This window comes from Pocillopora damicornis, chromosome 14 (assembly GCF_964200805.1).
Source record: "Pocillopora damicornis chromosome 14, jaPocDami1.2, whole genome shotgun sequence".
In the NCBI taxonomy this organism is placed as follows: Eukaryota; Metazoa; Cnidaria; class Anthozoa; order Scleractinia; family Pocilloporidae; genus Pocillopora; species Pocillopora damicornis.
The window spans coordinates 18,590,396-18,602,557 of NC_142683.1; the positions used below are offsets into that span (position 1 = coordinate 18,590,396).

At 42.9% G+C, this 12,162-nt stretch overlaps 1 protein-coding gene across 5 annotated transcripts; it reads right to left on the bottom strand.

Moving 5' to 3' along the window:
* Positions 1 to 791: 791 nt before the first annotated feature.
* LOC113682735 (NFX1-type zinc finger-containing protein 1) lies at positions 792 to 11,641 on the bottom strand. Of its 5 annotated transcripts, XM_089194744.1 has the most exons (7): positions 11,284 to 11,641; positions 7,987 to 10,100; positions 4,525 to 7,141; positions 3,631 to 4,052; positions 2,339 to 2,612; positions 1,448 to 1,750; positions 916 to 1,037 (listed from the first exon to the last, which is right to left on the bottom strand). In XM_089194744.1, exons 2-6 carry the CDS (start codon positions 10,043 to 10,045, stop codon positions 1,453 to 1,455), a joined length of 5,670 nt encoding a protein of 1,889 aa, XP_089050870.1. In that variant the 5' UTR covers positions 10,046 to 10,100; positions 11,284 to 11,641; the 3' UTR covers positions 916 to 1,037; positions 1,448 to 1,452. The 5 variants fall into 5 exon arrangements, with proteins under 5 accessions (XP_089050866.1, XP_089050867.1, XP_089050869.1 ...); XM_089194740.1 differs by having other exon boundaries at positions 792 to 1,750; XM_089194741.1 differs by having other exon boundaries at positions 792 to 1,750; positions 11,521 to 11,634.
* Between the last annotated feature and the right edge of the window lie 521 nt (positions 11,642 to 12,162).

The following is a 12,162-nucleotide window of genomic DNA, read 5'->3' on the forward strand; positions in this document are numbered from 1 at the left end:
GCAAACAAGGGGAATGGAAAGCAGAAATCTCGAGAAAACTCGTCCGGGAAAAACAAAAAGTTAATGTTTTAGTGTCGAGAACCAATCAAATGATTCAATCTTTCCTGATAACGGTATTTTGACATGATCTACACCAAGGGAATATTCTCTTGTCTACATCCACCACGCTGATGTTGATCTTTTACTCTCATAGTTTTTTCGAGTTTCGATTAGGTTTAAACTGAGCTGGCTCCAAGAAAGCAGTGTACAAATTTAGATGTAATAATCGGTCACCCTCTATATGACAGCTATTTGCGATCAGAAAAAGTATTCCCAATTTATTTCAATGCAAAAGGACTGCTTTGGACGCCCGGAGGATTACTCAGGTCAATTTTTGCTGGTTATATGCCGCAGACCTCTCAGAGCCCCTCACCCCATTCAGGAGTCCAAGTAATGTGCTCCTGCCCCAACTTTGTGGCCAATTATTGACACCATATATATATATATATATATATATATATATATATATATATATATATATATATATATATATTCCCTTAGCTCCGGTTGGAGCATAGGCCATTAACCACTTCCGTCCTCCATCGGGTTCTGTCCTGGGCAAATCTTCCTAAAGTGGCCCAAGTGTGGCCCCAGTTTCTCATTTGGGACTCTACACCTCTTCTCCAGGAGTTCCATATTGACACCATATTGATCCATTTTTCAATCGCAAATTTTCCCATTACTAATTTCCTACTAACCAAAGTTTTGTCACCCCAAAATCCCGCAAAAACGTACGACCCCGACTCTGATAAAAATGAAACTTTTTTATCCTCAATCCAGCAGTAAACATGCGACCCATCCAGTGGCAAGTCCCCAAAACAAAATTACTAGAAAGTAACCTCCCCCCCTTCGGAAGGATTGGACGCCAAGTAACAACGCACTGCGCGTCTTAGCGGTTACTCTCCAGTGTTGCTTGTTGTACGTTTCCGTTGACCAACAGCTTGCTGACATGCTTTCGTATGCACAGAAAAAAAAAGTAAAGCTTAATCACAGGTTTCCTGTAAAAGATACATTTCCAATGAAACTTGACTCCAAATAAACAAGTCTTAGTTCAAATTCATTAGCCTCGCACCTTAAGTTGACGCTATGCAATCAAATCGGCGTAAACATGAATTCCACTTATCCTTCGCTAGGCCAGCGATACGCGAAAGAACAAATCACGATAGTTAAACTTTGCCTCTCATGGCACACCACCTAAATAATCTATTGAACGTACAATTAACAAGCTGAAACTATTGCATGCAAATCGAAGTAAAACTCTATTCCGCTCAGCCTATGCTAAGCACGCGGTACGCGAGAGAAAAAATCCTAATTGGTTTAGCTCTGTCGCTCATGCTACACTGTCCAAGGAGTCTACTGAAAGTATAGTCAGTGAGGTTCCAATTACGTTAAAAGCTCAGTTTTAAACCTTTTTTACGCCTCATCCATGATCATGTAATTTTCCAAGTTCGCCTGTTCGGACCAGGCAGGGTGTCTCGCACCATCCATCTCAGTCGCCACTTGGTTGTCTTCTACCAGTCTGTGATTTTCTCCACCAATCACAGCTCCGCAATCAGGACACGTGCTTTTCTCCATAGCGCCGCCACACTCAGTAATGGCATAGATATGTCCCTGGGGACATTTGTACCAATGACCTTTTTTGAGGCCCATGGCCGTCACGATCTGTTGTTTTTCTTCTGGCGTCAACGGTAACAGACATGGGTACGCTTTTCTGAAATGTAAGTAGTGCAAAATGTATTACCTTTACTATCATAGTCGTCATCGTCGTTATTATCTTCAATATAAAAATCCTAAAATGACAGAAAATTCTTGCGTCTCCTTCGAAACGGAAAGACCGAACAGATCACTTGCGTAGCAATTCTGAGCCTGGATGCTCACAAATTAAGTAATCAAAAGTGAAGACACCCGGAATAATGGAGAGATTTAAGAAAACGTTATCGCAAATAGTAACAGGCAGTGATTCAAATCTTGCTATTTGCATCTCGGCCGTTTGCTTAGTGGTATAAAAGTTTTTTTCTTGAGAGTGTGAGGCATGGTGGGCAAGGAGACAGCTCGTCATGGTTTTTCCCCAACTCGAACGTGCACGGATCAAACGGCACGTGATATATAATTATTGACTAGGTGAGAGGACCATACGGCTTGAAGGGGCATGTAATAATTTACAGACCGAGTGCAGCGTCAATAGGTCAATAAGTATTTTATTATATGACCGCCGCTCCTTAATTCTCCTTCTTTCTTACTTTAGCTCACATCTTGCGCGGCCGTAGACGTAGACAAAAGACACTGTCAAGTAACACACCTGATTCCCGACAGCATATCTAACAGCTCGTCTAATCTCTCAGTTTGAATTAGTTTACCGCTGGATAACTCATCGCGAACATCTCTCATCATCTGATCATGCGATTCCTCCGGAGTCAAGTTGCCGCTTGCGATGTCGTGTTTTAGCAGACACAGCTCCAATCGCAGATTAACCCTGGTACATTCCAGGTTTATGTCTTGCAGCTCTCGCTCCGTGACTTCCCCTGACTTTGCACGTTTCTGCAAATACTTCAGATCCTCTTGCAAAGAGAACCCTACCAAATGACACCAAAGTAAGCAATGATACCCTGAAGGAAGCGAACGATTATTATGGGAAATACTCGCAGGCTCACGTTTAAAAGAAAAAAATCATCGAGAGATCGCAACTCCTTAACTTTTTACCCTCCTCACAATATCAACACAATACCAAGCATAGAAGTGATGAGAATAAAGAAAAATATCACTTAGGGGATTACTAGTTGATCAAATACGAAGTTCTCCAAGTTGACACCATAAGAATTGTATGTCAGACAGTTAGGAGAATTACTAATGAGATCTTGGGAGTTAAAGGTTTAAACGATCAGTCATTATCTATAACCTGGGGAGGGGGGGACCACGGAAAAATTGATTGCTAATTAACAGCCAATGAGGAGGGTGGAAATTATAAGAATATTACAGAGCCTTAGTGGAGGCGCGGTGGCCTCATGGTTAGTGCGCTCGACTCCGGATCGAGTGGTCCGGGTTCGAGCCCTGGCCGGGGTTATTGTGTTGTGTTCTTAGGCAAGACACTTTACTCTCACAGTGCTTCTCTTCACCCAGGTGTACAAATGGGTACCAGCATGCGATGGACTGGCATCCCATCCAGGGAGGAGTTGCAATACTCCTAGCCGCTTCATGTTAAAGGAAACCGGAGTTAAGCGCCGGCCCCATGGGCCACTTGGGCCTGTATAAAGGCTTTATTTTATTTTTTAGGGGGGATCAGGTAAATTCTATTGTGACAGAACCAAAATCCTCCGCCACCCAACCTCCGAGGCGATAAATGAGACCTGTGCCTCATAAAAAGTTATCACATACCATGCTAGGGGCGAAAGAAAATGTTATAGCAGTGGCGGGGGGAGGGGGGGGGGGAATGTCAGTATGTCAGTGGAGGGTTAGCCAAGATGTTAAGGGAACTTTAACAATAAACCACAGAGGGTTCCATTTTCCCCAAATAGAGGCGATTATCTCAGTCTCTTTTACTGTCGGTAATTTCATTCACACGCTGAAAATGAGAAAAAAAACTTGCGCACGCACCTTCCACACGACTTTCGTCGTTCATTTGGCTCTGGGTCTCCATAAATAGTCCATGCTTCAGCTTCCGGTTTATCTCGGCAAATCTCTTCATCAGCATCACCTGGTTTTTGGTGACAGTGGCCATAAACATGTTCGACAATTTGGTCACACGTTTCATTAGTATGTCCCAGTCTCTCTCTTCATCTTCCGACTCAAGTGTCGGCTTCAAAGCTCTCAAACTTGTTTCCAAGTCTTTCTTTGCAACCTCAATCTCAACCGGTTTCCCGTTGACCTTGGCCTTGACTTCTTCAATGTCAAGCAACTGCTGTTTAATAATATTACCGTATCGCAGGCTCTTACGGATCCCCCTCTTACATAGAGGACAGGTTTTCAGTTGAATCACATCACAGCTCTCTTCGTCGAGATGGGACGTATCCATGTAGCTATGAAATAACGATAATGAAGACTGTTACGGGCATTGCATAATTCACACGAGATAAAATTGTCCACAAAACATGTCTAAGCTAACCCCACACACTGAGACTCCCAGAGCCCATGGCCAAGATCTGACAGTATTGGTTCTAATGGCGCAATGGCAGATCCAGGGAGAGGGTCCAGGGGTCAGGACCAGCCCCCTCCCTCCCTTATCAGACCTGTGGGTTTTGTCACTTTCAGTCGGTCACCAAAATTCTAGCAACACACGTTACTAATCAATAAATTAATTCAAAATGCTCTTGTCTTGAGAAAACTTCTCATCATATTTAGGCTACAGAATTTCAGAATCCGCCCTTGTAGCGGCTCTTAATTACCACATAATTCCACGAAATAAAGCTCTACTTTCGTTGAGCTTCGTTGGGTCTACAAATAATTACTGCGTTGGGTGAAAGAAAATCAAATATAGTAGACCATACTTACCGATCAAGATCTTCTACTGCGAAGATATGTTCGCAGTCCGGAAGCTGAATGAAACGTGCACCTTTTTCGTCTTCTCCACCGAGAAATATTTCGGTGATTGAGTGGCCATTGTTTTTGTCACACACGGCACAAATGCACTTCTCTCCGCACAAGCCTCGGCAGCGATGAGTCCCACCTCCGCATTTGAGGAACTTTTTGCAGGGCTGATTACATCTTGGGCGATCGCACAATTCACCACATAACTTGTTACATCTAAAATGGGGACAATTCCAATCGCACTTATGGGTGCAATAACTGCACGCCTCCCCACAAAGGCGTATTTTGCAAGCCGAATGACTGCATCGGTTTTCGCACGGCAACGTACATGGCGGGCAGGATTTTGTGCATGATGACGTGTACTCATGAGAACAAACCAGTACTTGCTTGTACCTGTTCTTGCAACGCACGTGAACTCGACCCATGCGACACTGGCCACAGGTTCCAGGGCACTGGTGGCCGCATTCCAAAACGTCCTGACAAAGGGTTGTGCAATCTGCCGGTGTTGCCGAGCAAGCAATACTGACTTCATGTCCACATAGCCAATATGTTCTCTTGACGAGCTCTTGGCATTTTCTTGTGCAAGGTTGACCACAGTGGCTCTGACAGCGGTGGGAACAAGGTAGAATTTTTTCGCATTGTTCTTTGCACTGGATCTTGTTCAAATCCTTGCCACATCTCACTGTTGTCTTATGCCCACAGGAAGGCAGAGTCTTCTCAACCACCTTTTGACAGAATGTGTCACATTTCTGCCAGCAAAACTTTGAACACGTGTGGTCACAGCCAACGATTTTCTTGACGCACAGCTCTCCACACTGATACTCCAAGTGATCGACATCATATGGGTGACATGATCGTTTGCAGGCATGACCGCAATCCAGGCGCACTTCGCAAGGACGCTGACATCCCCCGTTAGGAGATTTCTCTTCGAAATCTTCGGCTGTTTCTGCTGTGATCTCTTCATTGTGACTTTGACAAATAAGGGGTAGTGACGCGCCAAAGCTATCACTCGCTTTCAAATCCTCAATAATCTTGCTCCAGACTTCACTGTGTTTGCAGAGAAGGGTGAAGTTTGCAATACAGTAAAAGCCTTTTCTAGCACGAGAGAGCGCCACGCATGCACGGTTTTCCATCTTGATGAAGCCAGCCTTGTCATCTTTGTTGCTCCGCACGAGCGAGAGAAGAATGACGTCGTTTTCTTCACCTTGAAAGTTGTCGACTGTTGTCAGGCGCACTTGGTTGAGCTCTTCAATTTCTTTTTCTTGAAGGCAGTCTCTGATGGCAAACATTTGTCCCGTATATGTTGTCAAAAGGGTAATTTGATGGGCTTCATAACCTTGCTGCAACAGATAACGACACAAGGCCACCACAAACTTAACCTCGTAGTCATTCACGTGACTGTGGGAATCTTCACAATGATTCTCCAAATGACTGTGGTTGATGAAGAACATGTTCTTCTTGATTCCTTTGATGTCTTCATATTTCTCTACCGACTCGTGATTCTCGAGATCGTCATAGATATGTTTCATCAAGGCGGCAATTTCAGGTCTCATACGATGCTGTACGTTGAGGGTTTCACACTGAAGACCCACATTCACCATTCGCTCAAACAGGGACACATCCAGATGGTACTTCTTGGCTGATTCGTAAACTTCCGGCTTAGGTCTGAGTTGCTTGTGATCACCAATCAAAATCAAATGCTGACAGTCCTTGGTCAGTGACGTAATTATGTGGGCCTCCAGTACTTCAGCGGCTTCCTCAACAATTACAATTTTAGGACGAATCCGCTGAAGTGTGCGGCGGTATTTGGCGGCACAAGTAGTAGTCATTCCAATGATCTTCGCATTTTGAAGAATATGAAAGTCTTCCTCAAGCATCACTTCAAACTTACGCGCCAATGCTCTTTCGTAATCTGGCTGTTTGCTCTGAAGTTTCTCCATGTAGTATTTCTCTGCTTTTTGAAGCCACGACCTGTACAGATTCCATCGTTGAAATCGCGAAAATCCTAAGAGGTCGTACTGACTATTTCTCTCTTCGCGTTCACTCATGGCTTCTTCTCTTAGAAGTTTTCTGCGAAGTTGAAGCGGTGCTGTAGTGTCTTCAGTTGTGCTGATAGTCGCCTCTGATGGCTTCACCTCTTCGTCTTCCTCGATGTCTTCGTAATCCTCTTCTTTCGAGAAATTCCGAGCTGACTCCCGCAGATGAAAATATTTGTACCTGTCCATATTATGTCCATTGCTCTTGGAACCCTTCCGCTTGATTTCGTACCGCAAGTCTAACCATTTACACAACAGTAAATCCTTGTTTTCTTGCGACTCTGTAAACCACTTGGCATGACGAGGTGACATGAACTTCTCCAGTATGCGAAAGGCCAGAATCTTCCTTCTGGAGTACTTCAGGACAGCAACACAGAGATCCAGGGATCCATCTTTGTTTAGCTCTTTGATCTCCCATTGAGCGTTTTTTCTTGCCCAGCATATTTCTGATGGAGTAAGCTTGTTGGAAGCCGTTTGCTCACGCCGGTCCCTCAGGGTGCAGTCTTTCAACGTTTTACTGCTGCGTCCACCAACACGCACGATACCTGTTGGGAGCAGACATTCCAGATCAAGGTCTTAGAATTATCATCATTAATGCACGTTCATCAAACGCCTAGGTAAAAATACATATATTTTTCTCGCAGCAATCTCCTATTTAGAAGAACAACAGTCCTATCAAAAAAAACACTTGATCAAAAAGCGCGAGGGTAAAGTGATCAGTTCTGAAAGAAATCAAAGGGCTGGTAGGGGGGAGAGAGAAACTCCTTGTTGATTAGAGCGCTCTCCCCTCGAGTGTTGCAAAACAAAAATCAGATTATCAACAACATTCAATCAAAAAGGTAAAGATCACAAAGAACCAATGGGAACTTCAAGAAAACAATTGCAACAGATCTAAACGTGCAAACGATCGAGTCCTGATGAGTTAGGATTGGTTTCTAATTATATTGGTTTTGTGCTTTAAGACAAAGTCAATGCAATTCTATGAAGGGTAAGTTTCTAAAGAAACTGTGGTGCTGCGTCGGTGGGAGAGTATAGCAGGTAATTTAGTGTTAACAACTGGGTTGAAAATGTAAATTAGCCACCATAAATAGTAAAAAAGCTGACGTTTCGAGCGTTAGCCCTTCGTCAGAGCGATCGCTCTTACGAAGGGCTAACGCTCGAAACGTCAGCTTTTTTACCCTTTACGGTGGCTAATTTACGTTTTCAACCCAGTTGTTAACACTAAATTACCTCAATGCAATTCTAGATTACTTTCGACCCTCAATCGAGACTTCTCTATTAAATTTTAAATTACCGCCGTAAAGATTCGAGAAGAGCTGATATATTATATTTCGGCATTTTTTTCAGAGAAGAAGAGGATCGCAGATTACAAAAATGTTTAATTCCTTACCTTCTCTCGGAAGACCACTCAAGAAATCGTCCAAGGCGTGATTCGTGTAAGACACCATCAAAATTGGCGACGGTTCATTTTCGTTCTGCCGCAGGGTGCCGCTTTGTAGCAAAACACGTGCTATCTTCTGACCAACGTACGTCTTCCCAGTACCTGGTGGGCCTTGTATGACCGCAAAATTTTTGGTCAGTGCCATTTTGAACGCGCTCATCTGCGACTTATTAAAGCCCAGGTCTTCTGGATTAAGTTCCAAGTCGTAGATATTCAAGACACCAGCAGGTCGGTCGTCTGCCGGAGTTCCTTCACTGGAACCTTCGTTATCATCAATTAAAAGCTCATCTGGGGTAACGTAGTCGAAATCGCGGCCCGAACTAGCTGAATTTTCTTCGGACAGCAACTCAAGATCAGGTGTACTCCACTCGGCATCTTCGGTATTCGACTCCCAATCACGATTTACTAATTCACGATAATCGGAGATGACATTGTCTTCCCTGGAAACTGACTCAGTTTCCATGTTTTCCATGGCGTTCCTTGCTTTGGATATTGTCAAGTCCACTCCCTTTTCTATTATTCCACTCATGTCGAAAAAACCACTGGTTTTGTTTTCATAAGCAGGTGGCTTCACATCTTGGTTGCATTGAACGATATGCTCTGCAAACGGAAGTTCACCGTCCTTAATTCCTTGCAAGCCTTCTAAAACGTGTCTGTAGGCTTCGAAGAACGCAGGGGATTCTACCATATCAAATTTCTTTTTATCTTCGATGAACTGATTCAGGATTTCAAGATTAGCTTTTTCAAATCGCACTTCAAGCTCGCCAACACAAAGATCGCGTGAATCTCGATTCTCCACGGTCGCAAATAGAAGATTGCGAAATCCATCGGCTGAAAGGCAAAGGAGGGAGCCAAACTTAAAAAGTTTGCTCTTCTTCTCCCATTTCACGCGACGTACATCCGGGTGAAACGAGTCGAACCGGATTCTGTAAACCATTCCCTTTCCACTACATACGGGGTATAAGATTGTGACGTCGCGGTACACAGGAACGTCTCGCGTACGTTTGTCGTGGCTTGGGTCATTTGCTGCCGTGGGACTGCGGTCCCTTTTAAGCTGTTTTATTCCATTGCGAAGAGGTAAGATGAAGTCTTCTCTTAAAAGTCGAAATTGCACGTCTAAATAGTGCTCCTGGTCTAAGTACCTTCCATCAACAACGTTTTTACGAAGAAACGGCTTGTTATGTGGTTCTAAATCAGCTACTCCTGGGATCACGCTCATATTGCGAAAATCCTCGGGTGGAGTTAGCTGAGACTCGTCTGGGTGAGTTGTTTTCCGGCGATTTATTTCATCTTTGTACTCCTTGACCTGTTGAAGCTTCTTCTCCAACGTCTCTGCGTCTTCAAGGAGACCCTTACTCTTCAGATCTCCCACCGTCTCATTCAGTTGGGCACTGGGAACGAGGTGAATAATGTTCTGTTCAAATCTCTGCAACAACTCCAGGAAAACCTCTGCTAACAGCAAGACCAGTTTATCAAGCTGGCGATTGTCACCAAGCTCTGAGACGTCGGACATTTGGCTGATAAACTTAGTAAGATGCAATTGCAGGAAATTTGTTTTAATTACCATACGTAGCATTTTGTTAGCAATCTCTTTCATATCATTTGGTGAGCAGCACATGTGTATGGCTCGAATAACAAGCTTCATCAGATCGGGTCGTATTGTTTCTGTCTTTAGCAGAGTCTCAAATCGTTTAGAATTGTTGAAGAGATCCAATATGCCTTCATCAGGAGAGTTTGAATTGCAGATTTTATCCAATGCCATGTAATTGAGAGGCTCAGGATCTCTTTTTTGTTGAAGTCCAGCCTCCCCATGACTTTCTCTTCCATTTCTATCAATTTCTCGTCTTCTCTCCGGGGAAAACCCACGTGACTGCCATGTTCCACTGTCATTTCTTTCGATGAATCCTTGTCCTTCAACAGACATGCGCAGTCTCTTTGATCTCAATGAATCATGACCGTCTTCGCTGAAGGATCTTTTATTTCCTATCACTGTTACGATTCTCTTCATTTTCTCTGAATTTGGAAGTTACTTTACCAGAGGCATGGAATACTTAACCTAAATACTTAAAAAAAAAGGGAAAAAAAAAAAGCAAAAGAATTATCCCGGCAATAGTTAGTTCTTGACTAGTTATCATATGCGTTAGTAATTGATCGTTGGTCTAAGAGTCCTTGTGAGAGTACACTTGACAATGACTTAGGTGACAGACAACCTGAGCGGAATAAAGGTGTACGTTTCTAAAGAAACTGTGATGCTGCGTCGGTGGGAGAGTATAGCAGGTAATTTAGTGTTAACAACTGGGTTGAAAACGTAAATTAGCCACCGTAGAGGGTAAAAAAGCTGACGTTTCGAGCGTTAGCCCTTCGTCAGAGCGATTGAGTGGAAGTCATCCTCCGAGTCACCTGAGGAGTCACTTGTCAGTCGAGATGGTCTGGTACCTAAAGCTGATTGGTCAGTTTTGCCGTGATGTCATTAGCATTCTAACCCAAGCAGCGAATGTCCTTCGGTCTGTTAGCTAGCAAATTTGTAATCATGTTTGGCGCTTGTTCAAGCTGTAGTAAAGAATGAAATAACTGAAAAATTGTTTACTGATCAGCTAACGTTGGTCAGGGACAGCATAGCAGTGCTTGTGCTTTCATGATAAGAAAATCTGTTGAGAAGCAAGTACGCTTAAACCAAATTCTTGTGAGAAGAAGAAGACTGCAAGATCTTTCCAGACTTCAGTAGAAACGTTTTTGCTCTTGACAATCTGATTATTTCAAAACATTGTTAAGAATAAAAATCGCGTCTAAGGACTCAAGTTATGGAAAATATAAGAACTTCAACTGGTCACGTAATTATGATGCCTTCTTAAGGAATGTAGACTTCACAGTCCAGCGGATGATCTGTTAATATTTATCATGGCTGGCTTTTCGCTGAAGACTTTGTTTTGTCATCAACAGTATTAAATGTATGACACATCTGAGCCTTAGTAAAGAAAAAAAGCGCCAACCACTTTTCTTTTGCTGTCATGAGCGTTGAAACACGAGCATCAGTAGAGAGCAAGCTAGTAACTATCAGAATGCCACAAGTTGCGAGGACGGCATCAGTATTATCAACTAAGCGAACTGTTCATCGAGTTGTTAGTTTTTGAAGTGCTGCTCGAGAATTTGTCGATAAAGTAGTGAATTAAAGTAAAGATTACAAATTTAACCCACCAGATATATTATGTACGCTTTCGAAATTAGCTATTCAGAATAAAAACCTACCGTTTCAGATTTGTTTTGAGAACGCTCATATTCCTATTCTGTGACAAGTTGACGCACTTTCCTGGTAAGATCAGCTCGATTTTAAAACTAGAGTCGTGAAAATTCTTTCCAATAACAGGCATCAGCATATTACCAAATACTATACTCCATACATTAGCACATGCTTGCTAAATGCGTTAAGCTTCATTTGTCCGACAGTTAATTAAAAATTCAACAATATTAATAATTCGTACGCACATAAGTCTCACATGGTTCATTGCTTGTAAAGAAAATTGAAAAAAATAAGATGAAAAAGCCGTAAACATCACAGTACGCCATCTTCTCTCGGAGCATTCTGTTAAATTTTGCGACGAGCATCTGCGATTCCGAGAAAAGCATCCTCTTCCTGATTGGTTGAACGTATGGAATGATTCTTAAGTCACGCGACCATGAAGTAACGTTATAATTGAGACATTTTAAGGAATCTTTTACATGAGACTATGTGAACTGGTTGGTGGGAATATATCTGTTGTATGCGCTGTTTTATACAGTTAGAATCTTTAACCAAATGAGCCCTAATACAGTTCTTGACTAGTTATCACATTATATACATAAGTCCAGGGCGTGACGAGTAAATGGCCACACGCGGTGACACAAACAAATCTCAATGATTGACTCAAAGGAATGACCCAAAGAATAGAAACTGATGACGCCAGTCGTAAAGAGCCAATGGGCGCTTAATGTTATATCAAGACATTGCCTAGGCCGTGGGAAAACAGGAGTGACATGGTCGCAAATGGCTTTCCTCTAGCATCTGACTGGTTGAAGTAGCACGTTTTTTAGACCAATCACAGACCAAAGTGAAGCAAATCGTAAGCAATATCAGATCACTTTTTACCT